We start from the raw sequence: 16,442 nt of genomic DNA on the forward strand, positions 1-16,442 counted from the left end.
ATCTATTATTTTTTCCCATAAAGAAAAATAAATTCAAATTCAAATAAAAATAATAATTTCAAATCAAAATCCAATAAATTCTTTGCACAACCAAAAGTTGAAGTATATGATTCTTCACCTAGTATTTAAAAAAAAAAATACAAAATACAAAATACTTCAAGCACTAAAACAAATACACACTTTATCGTACCTCATATTTTATAAAAAAAATAAAAATTAAAATACTTCAGCTATAACACTAGACACATTTTAATAGAAAAAAGTGTATTCCTTTTTATATTTAATAATAAAAATAATAATGGCAACAATTATATTTGTGTTATTGAGACAGGCTGTGTGCTTACTAACTCCAAGTTGCTGGTGCATGTCAATGCAAATATGCAGTGCAATGCAATCAATCTTATGTAAGCAATGACGCAGAGGAAAGGTTGCATCATATTATTAAATGAAAAATAAATAAATAACTAAATAGAAGTGAACAATTGGAAAAAGGATCTACTAATTAATTAATTAATTAAATAATTAATGAGAGCATCCATCCATCCACAGCAAAATCACATTTATTCTATGCCACTACTACTACTAATATCTATATCTAAAACTATATCCATCATGTGAATTAATAACAATAATAATAATAATAATAATAAATCAATGGCTAGATGGATAAGATAGATAAGATAGACAGAATTCTTCATCATTCCCAAAATCAGAAAGAGAAAAAAAAAAGAAGGAAAAAACAAGCATTCAACCAAAAGTAGTAGTAGTAGTAGTAGTGTATGAGAGAGAAAGGGAGAGAGAGAGAGAGAGAGAGCAGCAGCAGATTTTGTATGTACACAACACAGGTCAGGATGAAAACACTCACCACTGCCTGGTTGGCATAATAATAAACCATCTGCTGCTGCTGCTGCTGCTGCTGCTGCAAGAATCCATGGTGCCCCAAGCCAAGCCAAGCCAAGCCAAGCCGAGACCAGCAGCTGTTAATGGGATGGATGATTTAATACCACCTAGAATAACAAACCAGAATTTAATGAGTTGCTGAAGAAGAAGAAGAGAAGTAATCATTTATTTGTTTTATTATGTTGACTTATTTCATCCTAGACAGAGAGATATGGACAAAATGACATTACATGAGGAGATTCTGAGGTTGAGCATAAGCTTACTTTTTCACAGCAAGTCCAGCCAGCAGCAGTGACGCACACCCATATCAAACCATCATCATTTAACCGAACCCGAATCCTTCACTAGCTTCATGAATCGCCAGGAGCAAGCGGTCTTGAAGTTGTTCTTTGCTAGAATACTCCGGGAGGTCAAGTTGGTTAAAGCTGGAAAGGAAAGACCATCAAGACAACATGAGAAATGAACATATTATATAAATTGCAGATTTAAAAATAAAGGCTAACCAGGTATGAGCTGAAGGAAGTCTCTCGGGAGCTCCATATGCCTTGTGGATCTGAAACTTTTGTGGCCCAGATATGCCTTGCAGCGCTCTAAAACCTTCCAAAGGAACCTAAAATGCAATACCGATGATTGAAGAATTAGTGCAATACCGAAACCATGCTCATCTCTGACAGAATACAAGAGGCACAATTTATAACACAGATATACGCAATTTTGAGGTTCAGATTAAACACTCACCTTTGAAGTTCCCGTGACAAATTGGAGCAATCTAGCTCTGTCTTCTTTGCTAAATCCCTCAACCACCTCCCAAAACCACTGAACAGCATTAGATGCAGCAGTGTAGCCTGTGTACTCAGTGTTGGCCTTCAGATCAACCACTGCAAAGTAATCAAGGCTGTGAGGAAATTTCATGAGGATAAGACTTAATAACCACAAGATAAGAAAAGGTAAAAGTCAATTACAATCAATTTCCGGAAGTCCACTGATCAGTAACTCCAGCTCCTTATCGTTGAAAATGGATATAAGTTCCCTTGGAACTAATTCATTGAAACCTTCAAGGAATGCAGTAATTTGGGGACGGATAGCATTTGTCAAGATGTGATCAGCAACAAGGTCTACATATTCATGCTTTGTTTCTTCTGTCACTCTTATATTTCTTCCTCCCGGTTTAAGCTCATAGTCAGTAACCTTGCATTACAAAATATCCAAAATAAAAGTTAAGATGAATGTGCAATCATTACAGGAATATAGGTCAATTGAACTTCATAAAATAAATACACGGTAAGATTCAGAAAGAAGTAAATGTAATGTCAAAACATAAAAATAAAATAACTTCATCAAAGTACCTGAGTTTTTTCATAAAGGATATGTTTCTCTTCATCAGCATCCATGGAGAATGTCAGATCAGGTATGTCACTCACATCATTCTGAGCAAGGCATTGAAAATAGTTCAGAAACTCACTACTGAATTTAATCTAGAGTACTGAGATTAATAGTAAATATTGCTCTTAATCTATCTCACCTCCAGCATCCACTTCAAATTTTTATAGTAATCGGGATCAACGGCTTCAATATCATGATATGTCACCTTTACACCTAGAATATGCTTGTAGAAGGAGCGGGTGAAGTATACATCAAGTAGCTGACTATCAAATAATGCTTTTGCTACCTGCAAATTGGGATGTTATAAACTGTTAGAGAAACCAATAAACATAAGACGTAAGTGTTGAAATTCAAAGAAAGGTCCTTCAATAATTACCACACGACCAACAAATCTGAAATAAGAGAGATGTTCTGTCTGATATACAGAATTAGGATTTGGTTGAAAAGTTGCATTGTTTCCAACAGTGGTGAAAAGCAAAGCTCCTTTATCAAATATGACCCTTGACAACAGTTGGTACCATTCACGAGTCAAACCACCAGCATCAATGCCTTCTTCTCCTTGAAAATGCACATTCAGACGTCCTTTAAGGTCTTGACTAGGTCGCATCCGAAGCTGGTTATACGAATCCTCCAAAATATATGCCCTCCTAACACTGATTCGAAGTGGACCTGACAGATGCTGATCATGCTGTTGCCGAATCCTGGACCGGAAGTAAGCCCTTTTGTTGTCAAAATCAATTAATCGAGGAGCTTTCAGCATCATTGAGAGTGACTTTTCCAATAAACCTGGGTTCTGCCTAACAAAGGCATTTAGCAGGCGACGATGCTTCTCTGCAAACCTTACAAATGTAACGGACCCCTCAAATCTCCTGTTGGAATCTGTACTCTTAATAGAAGAAGGAACTGAACTTCCAGAAGACTCCTTCACTTCTCTTGCTGTCACATTAGATTGATCTTGCTGATATAATAAATTGTTAGCCTGTAGTTTTTCACACAGAACGAAAAACCCCTCAATAAAGGGGAGGAGCCTCTGAGTTCCAGGAGGAAGAGCTGTGGACGCTGAAGTAGAACCTTGAATCTGCTCACCAATATTAGCCAAAGAGTTCGAGGAACTTTGATTTTGATTTAACTCTAATTCCATTGTACTAATGCATTGACTCAGTTCTTTCCACAGCGGCTCCAGCGAAACATTTAACTTACACATGGTACCATGCTCTTCCTGTTCTTCAACACTTAGCTTGTCTTTGTCACCGTCGCTCCCAATGGATGTAAGTGAGCTGAGAATCTGCAGAACACGAAGAACAGCAGCCCCTGCCATTGAACCGGCACTCAACCCAAGCATCCGTGTGTCCCTAAGAGTTACCAGTTCATTGACAGCAGAGCTGCTCAGCCTCTGAGCCAACTCTGACAACTCCAAAATAAAAAATTTACGATGAGCAGGAGCAGTAGAGGCCAATTTCTTCAGCACGTCTCCGGAAAGTGTGTAAACTTTATCTGAAAGCCTAATTACAAAAAATAAATAGCATTTAAAAGAAACTTTCAACAGTGACCATCAAACTTATAGAGCTGATACTAGCTTAAAAACGATGATTCAACTAAAACAAATAATATTGAAATAGAGGTTGATCAAAATTAAAGAATAATACCCTTCGTGACCAAGAAGACCACAAAGACTATGCAAATCCGATTGAGGTATCAGTAAGAAGATATCATATGGCTGAAGACTTCTTTGAACATCAGATGTGGACTTTATACCACTGGCACTTTGATCAACTTGATTAGGTTCTCCTTCTGCAGTCGGATCTTTCTGAGTATCACTAGTTTCATTGCCAGATGGGGCTTCAATTTGAGCTGTAGTTTCTTCAGTATTAGACCGAATATCAGCCTTCGATGCTGCAGCATACACAACCACTTGGAGCAGGCCCATGACCTTCCGAGAACCAAACATACATAGGTAAAACCATATAAGATCACATTTTTTACATTAATAATCTACAGTTAATGAAGGACAAACATACCTGCTCAAGATGAGCAATGCTCCGCAAGAAAAGTGGCTGACTCAAAAGTTTAAGAAGCAATATCAAAGGAATATCCCCTTTCTGCAAGCCTCTAGAACGCCCAAGATCATGCTGTCCTTCAATGGCGGTGTCACCTTCATTTCTGACTTCTGAATGGTTTGTGGGCGTAACTTCAGGAACATTAGAGCTCTCAAAATGGAAAAGAAGGCTGGAAACACCAGAATGATTAGTGGCAAGATAGGTGAGGATCTCGAGTACCCGCCGCAAAACCAGTGGAGGAACACCTGAATGAAACAGAACTATCCATTTTAACATCTAAAGAGGCAAAATAAGATTTAAAATTAGGAGGAAAAATTACTAATAAACCAGTACCATCACACAACTGAGATCGGCCATAAACAACATCGGATTGGCAACCATAAAGCCTCTGAGCATTTGTCGAAGTCAGTCCACCAACGGTGCCTACAGTCTCAGGGTTGATCATATCAAGCAGAAGACGAACTAGAATTGCTCTTGTACAGTTATGGGAGCACAGGTTCAACAGAAGTCTCTGCAACAGACCTTTCCCAAGGGGCTAAAAGAAAAGAGCAGAACAGCATTCAGTTTGAATAAATTTTAGCTTATATAAGAGATTCATTAAATACTTCATAGATTGAGCACTTCACAAGCAATCAAAGAGTATAATTTACTGCGAATTTCAGACTACCTGTGCTAGACGTAATAAACGAATTAATGCTTTTAATCCATTAGCATCCAAGAGTGGTTCTCCATCAAGTTCTTTCAGTTTCAAGTTATCTGCAGCAGATGAAGTCCTCCTTCCAATAGTGACTCCAACACCCCTATCCATCACTGTCTGTCTATCAAAACCCAATCTATTTCCTCGACCACCGAGTCTTTGGCTACCTCCAAACAAGCTGCGAGCATGATAATGACTCATTGCTCTGTCTCTCAGCATTTGTGCTTCTGCAAGTAAGGGAGATGGAAGTGCTGATAATAGTGCCTCTGAAGAAGTCAAAAGTACCTGATTGACCAAAAATATGCAAGAAAATTAGTTAAAGGCAATAGGCTTGGGAGGAGTTACAGAGAACAATAGAGAGAGAGAGAAGAAAAAGAAAAAACCTCTTCACGAAGATCAGCAGGGAAAGTAGCAATAATTGATGCATTGTCCATGTCAACTGGCTGACCCTCCGATTGATTAGCAATTCTTTGAGCTCGTTGTTGAGCGAGAACTTCAGCTTGAATATCAGGAGGAAGAGCAGCTAAAAACTCTGGATCAATGTCTTCAACTGTAGGCGGTGCATAAGTAGGAGTTGCAGTGGACTGAGAGTGTTGTGAAGCAAGAACCTCAGCACGAAGATCTTCCGGCAGTGCCTCCAAAAATGTGGGGTCTATACCATTTGCATTAGAAGCATCACTATTCAAGACACCTTCATCTGTCTGCAAAGCATCCTGTTCAGAAGGATTATTTTGATGTGATGATGGCTCCTCCAGATTAATCTCAGGAGGAGGTAACTGTGTGGGGTCACTATGATCTCCTTCAGCTTCAGGGGCATTCATATCAACATCAGTACCTTCTGGGACTGAAGAAATGTGGTGATCATCAGAAACAAGCATCTCAGCCCCAGAGGCCGAAGGGGTAAGAGAATTAGAACTGAAATTTTGCCCCAACGGTCTATCAGAGCCCTCCCCTTGAGATGGTATAGCAGAAGAATCTACATGGCCGCGAGCAGTCTCATCAGAGGTTGCAACATCCTGAGAAGCAGAACCAGATGGTGTCTCCAAAGACTGGCCAGGGACACTTGCATCTGCTGTTTCCATGCTATCATTACCAACCTCAATTGTCATGTCTTCCATTGCTTGCTCCTCACCTTCGCCAGCTTGATCATCAACATCTTGTGTTGGTTGATTGCCTTCATGATCAGTATTAGTATGTCTATCATCATTTAGTTGAGTACCAGTGGTCCCTGCTGGCAGTTGATTACTAGCATCCACAACAGGATCTCCCTCCTGCTTCTCTGGTAGATCTGCATTCTGCGAATTGCCAGGATTTTCAGGACTATCATTTCGCAATACAGATATGAATTGTTCTTCTACTGCCTGAGCAATTGCAGCAGCTTGACCACCACCCTGAGGTTGGCCATCATCAGTCCACCGTCCATCACCATGGACTCTTCGACCTGATCCTCGCAAGGACTCTAACCCAACAGAAAAATCAGCTAGTTGAGATGGTGCAGAACCACCAAGCCGATCACCAAACAGATTAGTAGGTACATTGTCATAAGGAAGCACAGGAGAATCAAACATATAAAAATGCGCTACATCAAGGTTACCAGAAAGGCCTTCTGAATCCCTGGATGAATTCCCAGCAGACGACCATATAGAAACTAAATCACCAGAATTGGATGGTCTCAAAAGGAGAGGATGCTGAAGAGTATTTCCTTCTAATCCTGATCGCTCATAGGAACTTCTATTAGCCTGACGTCTACGTTCAAATCCAAAAGGTCTACGAATTCCAAAGAAATCATCAACATTCACCCCTTCAAAGGCTTCTGCAGAGACATCAATTAGCCCTCCACCAGCTCCAGGCTGTCCAAGAACCTGCAAATGATCCAACCCATCAAGGGCTTCCCTCCATCTAACCTCAATCACACGGTTTTCACGAAAATCATCATCTTCTTCATCAATCATGTCTTCATTATACTCATCTCCCAACCCAGTATCCTCATGATCTTCCACATCTGTATCAGCTAAAGACATTAAACCAGTGCCATCCTCAGCTATATCTTCATCCTCATCCTCGCCATCATCATCATCCTCACCATCATCACCCATGTCATCCTCTTCATTCATATCATCATCTACCCTATTTTCTACATGAAAAGCCATCTCAATTTGTTCCGAGTTCGGTAGGGCACCACTTTCTTCCATATCTTCACGCATATAATCTACCCCAAGATCCACAGGTGTATCAGTAGTTGGATCCTCTTCAACCCTCATTTCTTGCTCAGCATTCTCATTTGAGTTGTCATTCTGTACATGTTCATTTTGGGAGGTATCCTGTGCTTCAGAACCAGAAGTTGCCAAAATCCCATGTTGGGTGCTTCTATCTTCAGTAGATTGTAATTCTTGAGAAGCTCCAGTGCCTGCAAGCTGAACATCAGACCTTTCATTTGTATTATTCATTTTCTTCTTACTCAATGTATCAGCCCTGGAAAGTTGCTCGCTAGCATTGGCAGCTCTGGTCAGGCTTTCCAAAGACTTCAGTATGAGATTTACAACTTTTGGTGCATCAGGATGGTCCAAATCAATTACTTGAAGAATGCCTGAAAGGCAATGCACAATTCCTCCATCTATCATGCTTTTGGCAATCTCAGGCGAACAACCAGAACCAGGCAAGTTCCCAGAAGAAGAGTTCTTGGAAAGAATGGAGTATACTAAATCAACAAAGGCAAGGACTTTCTTATCAGGCAATAAACTACTTTTAGATGAATTGCTCTCAAGATTTACAAATAAGGACAAGGCTTTAACAAGTTCATTCACTACCCTTCTTCTTCCTTCACTTGATCGACCAGCCAATACAACCAAAAACCATGAAGCTTTTTCAGAAAGCTTGTCTCTCCATTCATCAGGGCCAGCAGATTTATCAGTTGAGAGGGGAACAAGATGATGCAAAATATGATGAACAATGCCACCCTGTCCAGAACATTCAAAATGACTAGAACCACGTTGCTGAGACATTTCTAGATCCCGTCTCAAGATTACACCAACAACATGAACATACATAAGCAGAATATCACTCAATAGCTTCAGAACAAATGTCACCTTAGCTAGGGATTCAGATTTCCCTGATATATTGTCTGATCCTATCTTTATTGTCTCATCCACCTTTGACTTACCCTTCATTTTGTTAGTTGGTTCATCAATCTCCATAGCACTTGGTTGGCCTGTGCAATCATCTTCACCATTGCATGCAGGATATATTGATACAATTTCAAGAAGATAATCGATCACCTGGGTGAGATTTGCTGAAACCTTCTTGTGGCCTTTGGGGTACTTACTAGACACATCAGGTGCTTTATTTTCAGTAATCCTTACGCACTCATTTGCAGATGCTGCAGGCTCACCACCAGACGTTTTTAACTTCTCTTTTTCTTTCTCTCTGTCTTTATCTTTAGATAGCACAATAAAGCTTCGTCCCCCAGTTGACTCCAGCTGACATACAGAAGCCACTGCTTTCATGAAGACACCTGGATCGCGGGAAATAACAGGTGCCATTGATGTCAGAAATGTTCTTGTTGACACACGGCCAGCATGCCTGCTTCCACCCAGAGTTTGGCGAATCTCCAGTTCCATAGCTGTTTGCAGAGTCTGAGGATCCTCGAGTAGATGTCGAACGATGGCAGATGCTAAGGTGTCATAACCTGGAAAAAAGCAACTTTTGGGAAGACCAAAAAGGGCCACCAACCCACCACTTTCAAGAAACTGTACAGCCAAGGCATGGGACTTAGTCAATCGAGCACATAACTGAAGAGCAGCTTGCATAACCATTGGGGGCACATGTCTTTTAATCAAATTACAAGCAATCACCAGCAGACTACCACTCTCCAACATTGTCAAATAACCGGTTGGTTTTCCAAGAATTTTCTCAAAATCAAAGCCATCATTTGTAGATTCATCCTTGTCAACATCAGCTGCAACATTTTTTTCTTCCATTACCCCAGCTGATGCCTCATTACCCAATGTACTGGATAGAGATCCACTTACTTTTCCCTCCTCAGCATCAGAATATATTTTTGGCCTGGGCTGCACCAAATTATCCAATATAAGAAGTAAAGCGCTGATAGATTTAGGGGCTTGAAATTCTTTTGAAGCCTCTGTCCTGGCCATAAAATTTTTCAAGATGTCAATTGCAATCAAGACAACATCATTTTGTGCAGCAATTTCTCGAGCATTTCCATCTTCAGAGAGGAGCAATGCTAGAGTATGAGAGATCATACCCAATGCAGTGCCATCCTTTGAAAAATCAAGTGGGCAAAGTTTTAGCTGCTGAACAAGAAAAGAAATTACGGTTGTGCGCTCTTCCCCTTTACTCCTGCTGCAGAGGGTCCCAAGCAGATCTGTCAGAGGGAATGCAACAGAATCTCCACGCTGGAATAATTTCATCAATACAGATAGGATGTTATCAGCAGGAGGTGGTTTCGCCTGTTTCTCCTCAACCATAACATCAGCAGGCTTATCAGCACCATCAGCTTTAGGTGTTTCAGCTGAACTTCCAAGAGATAAAGCCAGCGCACGAGCTAGCTCATCATCCTCCTGCACAGGGTCCTCAGCATGACTAAATAACCATTCCATTGCCATCTCAACACTATTTGTTTCCACTCTTCTGAGTGCCTCCTCCGCTCTTGCTCTTGAAAAACCCATCTCAACAATGGTAGCAATTGTAGCTTCATCAGGGGGGGGAGGCATAAAGCGTTGATTTGCTGCTACAGATGACCCACTGCGATTTTGTTTCACATCATTCACTCCACTGTATACATGAGTTATTAATGAAATGATTGAAGTGATGAAACTGCTGCTACAGTTGGGGAACATTGGATGGTTCCAGACGGGAAGTATCACATCCAGAACTTGAGACTGCAACATCCTAACAAATGCTTCAGGATCTCTAGGAACAGGAAACAGTCCTATCGACAAACCAGTTGCACCTGGCTGAACAAGTAGCTGCGTCTGGGATGCTGATGTTGATGATAGTAGGGGTCCAGAATTCACAAAATATTCAAGCTCACGACAATGACTCTGCAATGTATCGAGCAACCAAGAGCTGTGAGACAGCTTGCTCCCCTCAGCATTATTATCATCACTTGATGTGGAAATAGCACAAGGCACAGTCCACAACAACTGACTTGTTGCTACAAATGTTGTAAGAAGCTCCTTGAAGGTTCCATGGACATAAAAATTGTTAATCATTATGGTAAAACAAGTGCGCCGCCGACTATCAAATGTTAGAGCCACCATGTCATCCACAACCTTCCCAAGATAGCGACACTTTACTGGCAATGATATATCTACTCCAGCAGAGTTGGAGTACCCTGAAAACCCCAGCGCCTCAAGAAATACTTTTGCAAGTGCAGCACCAATACTCTTTGAGGCAGAACTCAAGGATCCAGTTTCAGTCCTTCGACGATTTGGTGAAGTAAAGCCCTTCACAAGCGCAGTGAAAAAAGAGCGCATGGTTGAAGCAAGTTTGTTAAGGTTATCCAAAACCAGCATTTCTGGACTTTTCTTCTTCGCTCCATTAACAGAAGTCTCTGCACTACTTGTTCCAGCTTCAGAATCAATTTGGAATGCTTCCAAATGCCTTCCATTTCTGCCACCTCGAAACCGAGCCAAACTGTGTCGACTGCGACGATTAAAACCCTCACCACGAACCACAGATATGAAGTCACGCTCCACTCCCCAATGTGAGTGAGCATTATTTCTGACTGAAACAGGATTCATGTATCTAATAGAGGGAATATTAGCATCATCATCACTCTCCCTTCCAGCAATATGAGAGGGACCCACATCAGCACTGTCAGACTCCACTTCTGTATTCACCTTCTCCTCCACCTTCAGCTCACAGCACAAAGATACTTGCCACAAAATTTCCCTATAAGCCTTCCCAAGATCCTTGAACACATCGGCATCTGCAGAACCCAATTCAGAGACTATAGTAGTCGTACCTTTCAACAAAGAATTGGAAAGGGACAGGACGCCTTCCAAAGTACAGAGACACTTCAAAATATTTGTTCTCTTAGAAGGTTCCACCTGAGCAAGCTGCGACCCTCTGATTGAAATCAGAAGTTCCTCTGTTGACTTAAGATGTTCTCTAAGGAAAGAGCACACCGCACGAGCAAGGGATGCAGAATGCTGTGGGGAGAAGTTTTTAAAGGCAACCGCTATGCTTTGGCCCACAGAAACTGATGGAGGCAGAAGTGGTAAAGTGAACAATTGCAGGACACACTCAATTCCCTTCTTTTCAACAAAAATTCGGCAGGTATCAGAATTCTGAAGAACTGTTTCAAGAAGACGAGCAGCATTGCTTATACAATCAGGCAAAAATGACTCGATATTGGAAGATGCATCAGAGACAGTATCATTTGGTTGTTGCTCAGAACTACCGGGCTTGCATGAATCTCGGTCATCCATTGGTACCACATCTTTATTATCAGATTCAGTTTCCATGGGAACAGGTTGAGAACTTGGAGAATCAGACCCGGATGGTGATTCAAGCCCAGACCCAATTCTTGAAATTTTAGTCAGTATTTCAATCAGCATATCAACTCCAGGTCCACGCAATGAGGAAGCATGCCGCATTAATTCATCCAGGCCACTAGACAAGGAACCTGAAGTATCAGCAGCAAGGGCTCGCAGGTACTGCTTGGAAGTAAAAACTTTCACAAAGCACCTCAAAGCATTGGAATCTTTCACTGCCTGAAGACCATTGGTGTTCAAACATAAGGCATCAAGGCACTGTGGAATGCACGTGATTGCCTCAGCAGAGCAAAGGACACCATCCATAATGGCATCTATAAAGGCAGAAGGAAGTCCTGCTGCTTCTAGGATAGGAAAACAGGTAGGATCTTTGTGAATTAGATCACTCATCACCGTGGCTGCTAGGGAAAAGACACCACCACCAAAGTCTTTTGCCCTTTTAAATATTATGCACAAGCAATGTGGGAGCAAGCTCTCTTCCGTACCATACATTCGTGCTGTTGTCCCAGGTGCATAAGTTCCCAATGATATAGCACGCAGCAATGCTTTCATCAATAAACGGCGGTGATATGAAACCAATCCTTCAGAATAAAGAGGCTGCAGGGTATCAAGCTCAGCAGAAGAATCAGAAACTTCTTGAGAACTGCTACATTCAGAATTGTCAGCATCAACAGATGTGCTCTGCTGCTTTGTACCACTTTCAACATGAGAGACTTCCACCATTAAGCGCGAAATGGTATCATCTAAACCACCCAAATCTCGGAAAAGGGCAGCAGCTGGATTGCTGTAATCCATAAAAGCTTCCAGAACATGTACAGCTGTGCTAACTAAATGCAAGTGCTGAGGGTCTGTATCTTTCAATAAAGGTAGAAGTGTGGGGATAAATCCAGCTTCACGCATGGCTGAGCAGCCTGATGATGATGACACCAATACCGTTACAAGAGACAAGAGAGCCTCAGCAAAAACAACAGACCACTTAGATGAATTATTAACAACAGAGCCAATCGCTTTCTGCATAAGGCTAGATAGAATGCCCCGATGCCCACCAGAAGTCACAGCAGTCAATACAGTAGGCTGTCGAGATCTATCCTGACAAAGGGCAACCAAAGAAAGAAGACATAATATGCGAATCTTTTCAGGCACCACATCTTCGTAGCTCAACATGGTAACTAATTCATTGATGAACTCAGGCTCCGTATTGAAAAAAGAAACTAGTGTCTCTGTATCACTACATGCTTGAACAAGAGCAATGAAAGCATAGAGTCGAATGCATGTATACTGCTGCCGAGCCTCCAAAGAGTGAAAGGCCCTGGCAAGCCGTAACCTTGTCAAAAGTGAAAATCTCAAGTTAGTAGGGACCTTATACTCTACAACCAGCTTATTCAGGAGTTCAAGATCAGTCTCTTTTCTTGCATTGACATCAGGAATGTGTATAATTTCTAAGCCCTGTGTCTGATGTCCAGATAAAGGGGGTTCATTTGAAGAGTTGTTGATAGCATAAAATTCAAAATGCAAAGCCCTGCCCAACTCAAGAGCAATTGGGTCAGAGCTGTTCTGCAAGATACAGGAGATCAGACCAAGGCCTTCTTCTTTACCCCCCCACCCCTGGGCAAAACAAAATAGTCTTGAATTCAGAGAAGCATCTCTTATAATGTATTTTCCAATGGACTTCTTCAAAAATGCAGCTAAAGTCTGCAGGCAAGCCTCCACAACATCAGCATCAGTGGAAGCAAGAAGAGATGATAGGTGATGCTGCAAAACCAAACAATGTTGGATAAATATAACAGAAGTATGAAGTGGAAGAGATTACACATGCAATTAAGTTCAAAGGAACATACACTATTCTATGATAGAAAAGTATGTGAATGGCAGCTAACCACAGAAAGTGGATCATTAAGCAGGTGAAAATAACAATAATATAAAAAGGATATCAATATCATTTTTTCACATTATTGATATTGGAGCGTCCTCCTACATTTGACATAGCATTTAATATTGTGATAATTACTCCGTCTTAACGCATATACCATGCACTCTCTCCCACCAATCAGTTGGTGTCAGCAGGTTCTATAGTTGGAGAATATTATTAAACTTTGTAGCAAATCAAATAATCTAGAGTCCTATCAAAAACATGATTTCATCAAACAGCTCTATCGTCCTCCAACAGGTATCAAGGATCCAGTCAACAGCAAGCATTTCCAGCATAATTAACTGGCTTTATATTTACACCAAAAGCACTTTTTTATGCTCAACAACAGAGCATTCTCCATTCACCATATGCCAGGGGTAAAACGAATTAACAAGCAAGATTACTTTCTTCAAGGAGAACCATGAAACATACTGCCTTAATAGGAAGGGCGTTGTGTTACAGATGATAAATAAATTAAGTGGGACCTTTTCTATTGCGATGAGACAAGTACATTATTCATCATAAATAAATTTATAAAATCCATTAAGAACATAAATGAAAACTAAAAGCTACATATGAAGGCACCTACCTCATAGGAGCTGTAAAAATGCTTATTGGTGCAGTTCTCCAAAATTACTCTTATCACTCGCAGAATCTGTAGAACAGCTTCTCTTGGGAAAGGTGGATCAGATTCTAAAAAGTTATCTTCAAGCTGTAAATCCTTCCTTGGTTTAATGTGTTTCTCAAAATAGGTGTCAAAATGATTAAACAAATCAACCCAGTGATGAAAATCTCCCTGCATAAACTCAAATCAGAACCAATGAAGAAGTATAGAGAAATATAATAATATCTGGTCAGAGTTCATGAACTCACCTTATCAAACTCCCAGGAAAAACTTTTCAGTGGTTCTTCTATATTCTCTAGTGGTGTGGCGATAACGTTATTGATGAATTGTTTTATCCTTGAAGGCTGGAAATATAGAATAAAGAGCATGTTAGAAGTTGAATAAGCAAAATAATATCTCATGCCAAAAAATTGCATATTAAAATAATATTGAAAAGATAAATCATTACAGAGTGGGAGTAAATAGAGAAAACACATTAGTAAACATCATAATCCATTCCCAAAAAAAAGTTGGCAATCCCATAAAAGTTCATCTGTTTCTTCAGTCGTTTTAGCAGCACCAAAGACTGCAAATTTGTGTACTCCAACATACAGAATCCACCAGAAAAACAGCAACTTAAAAGCATTACTCATGGATGTTTGCTGAGAACGGTAGAATAATTATGATGCTGGAATGAATGGGAATAATGCTCAAGTTTCACCAAATGCATTTCCTGCTTATAAATAAATTAAAAAGCAAATAATATATCAACCAACAAAAGAAAATGGGAGAGAGCATTGCCCGTCACAGAGGTATTAGAGAAGTTTAATACCTCTAAAGCAAATCAATCAACCACAGGTTGCTGACAAGATTTTATTCTTCTAATGTAGTTTTCGACTACACATTCAATGTGCCTACTCGCATCATCATTCAAGTAATGTAAGCTCTCACATTTATTACACGCAATAGGTAAGGTATAGTACATAAACAATATCACATAGATATGGTTCGGCATCGCAGTCGAACATTACACAAGTTGCTCCTCAAAAAAGAATAAGTTAATTGCACCAAAATATTTTTTTTTTTGAAAAAAAAAAATGAAAAAAAAGCTCTCCACCAATTGATCGGAGTTCCGATATGTCAGAGTTCCTTCAATTATATGAACGCAATTCCCAGCTCAGACAAACACCACTACTCCACTCGAAACGTAGAAAGGAAATTGAAAATTGCCCTAACATTAACTCCGTTCATATAATCGCAACACAATTAAGAATGATCGGAGCACGAAACAAATAATCAAAAAAATAAAAATCACTGACCACTTCCAGTGCCCTCCTACGCTTGAACTTCATCGCGGAAGATTAACCAAATGCAACCATTGGCCGATTCAAGTAGCAATAGATGTCCAGCCGACGAATCGACGGATCCAAGACGTTCGAAAATCGATCAGGTATCAATCACGAAAATAGGGCTTGGAAAACACTCGAGTGAAGTAATCGGTGCGCAGAAATCCCCCAGAAAAGAGGGCGAAATTTAACGATAAGTGAGCAATTCGCGGCCAGGAATCCACAGGCAGCGAAGATCGCGAAGCTCTAGGGTTTTCTTAGATAGGGTTTTTAGAAACGATCGCAGAGAAGAGAGAATTGTAGAGAAAGAAAGAAAGCGATGAGAGAAAAATCGCAGGAGACGGATCTCTTTCTCTCCCACTCTCTATCTCTCTCTATACACACATCATATATATATATATATAGAGTGAGAGAGGGATCAACTCCGAACGATAACATGCCACGGCTACACTACACCCAAATTCGATTTTATTTTATTTTATTTTATTAATAATATTAACAATATTTTATTTTTACACAAATTGCCTTCTACAATAATCTACATTAATCATTGAATAAGTATAACAAGTTATATATATAATATATAACATACAATGATCAATGATAAATTTCATAAATTTAAAATAATTTTATGTATCTTTTTAATATTGTAGTATGTAACAATTAATTTATATTTTTAAAAAATCCAATACACTTCAAAATATATCCACATCCTTCGATTATCTTTTGATTCTTTTTAAATTATTATAATTATTTTAAAAGAAAAACACTTTCCAAGGTGCATTCATATTTTAACTTCTAAGGAATTTCCATACCAATTCATTATATATAGTATGATATAACGATTAAATTTTGCACGAGTTGACTGAATTCATTTCTAATTAAAATTTTATAATAAAACTATAATTTTTTGTATTTCTTTTAAATTAATGTCAATCACTTGATAGAAATATTTCTTAAATAAAGATATATCATACAAAATGATACAACTATTTTTCATACAGATATTAATTTTAATCATTTTTTTT

General features: G+C 39.6%; 1 protein-coding gene across 3 annotated transcripts; it reads right to left on the minus strand.

Moving 5' to 3' along the window:
* Positions 1–641: 641 nt before the first annotated feature.
* LOC127247607 (E3 ubiquitin-protein ligase UPL1) lies at positions 642–15,790 on the minus strand. 3 transcript variants are annotated; one of them, XM_051269537.1, is made up of 17 exons: positions 15,388–15,790; positions 14,338–14,433; positions 14,054–14,260; positions 6,632–13,307; positions 5,421–6,496; positions 5,008–5,322; positions 4,674–4,875; positions 4,302–4,585; positions 3,930–4,213; positions 2,660–3,785; positions 2,423–2,569; positions 2,247–2,327; positions 1,863–2,088; positions 1,639–1,778; positions 1,404–1,510; positions 1,164–1,325; positions 642–1,007 (listed from the first exon to the last, which is right to left on the minus strand). In XM_051269537.1, the coding sequence occupies exons 1-16, from the start codon at positions 15,418–15,420 to the stop codon at positions 1,223–1,225; spliced, it is 11,103 nt and encodes a 3,700-aa protein (XP_051125494.1). In that variant the 5' UTR covers positions 15,421–15,790; the 3' UTR covers positions 642–1,007; positions 1,164–1,222. The 3 variants fall into 3 exon arrangements, with proteins under 3 accessions (XP_051125494.1, XP_051125493.1, XP_051125492.1); XM_051269536.1 differs by having other exon boundaries at positions 5,421–6,517; XM_051269535.1 differs by having other exon boundaries at positions 5,421–13,307.
* Between the last annotated feature and the right edge of the window lie 652 nt (positions 15,791–16,442).

Source organism: Andrographis paniculata, unplaced genomic scaffold (genome assembly GCF_009805555.1).
Source record: "Andrographis paniculata isolate CXL003 unplaced genomic scaffold, ASM980555v1 Contig32END, whole genome shotgun sequence".
Taxonomy (NCBI): Eukaryota; Viridiplantae; Streptophyta; class Magnoliopsida; order Lamiales; family Acanthaceae; genus Andrographis; species Andrographis paniculata.

Coding starts and splice junctions, on each gene's coding strand:
- LOC127247607 (XM_051269535.1), bottom strand. CDS start 15,420: ATGAAGTTCAAGCGTAGGAGGGCACTGGAAGTG. Junction 4,586..4,673: donor CCGATCTCAGTTGTGTGATG/GTACTGGTTTAT, acceptor TGTTTCATTCAG/GTGTTCCTCCACTGGTTTTG. Junction 2,089..2,246: donor TCCTTTATGAAAAAACTCAG/GTACTTTGATGA, acceptor TTGTAATGCAAG/GTTACTGACTATGAGCTTAA.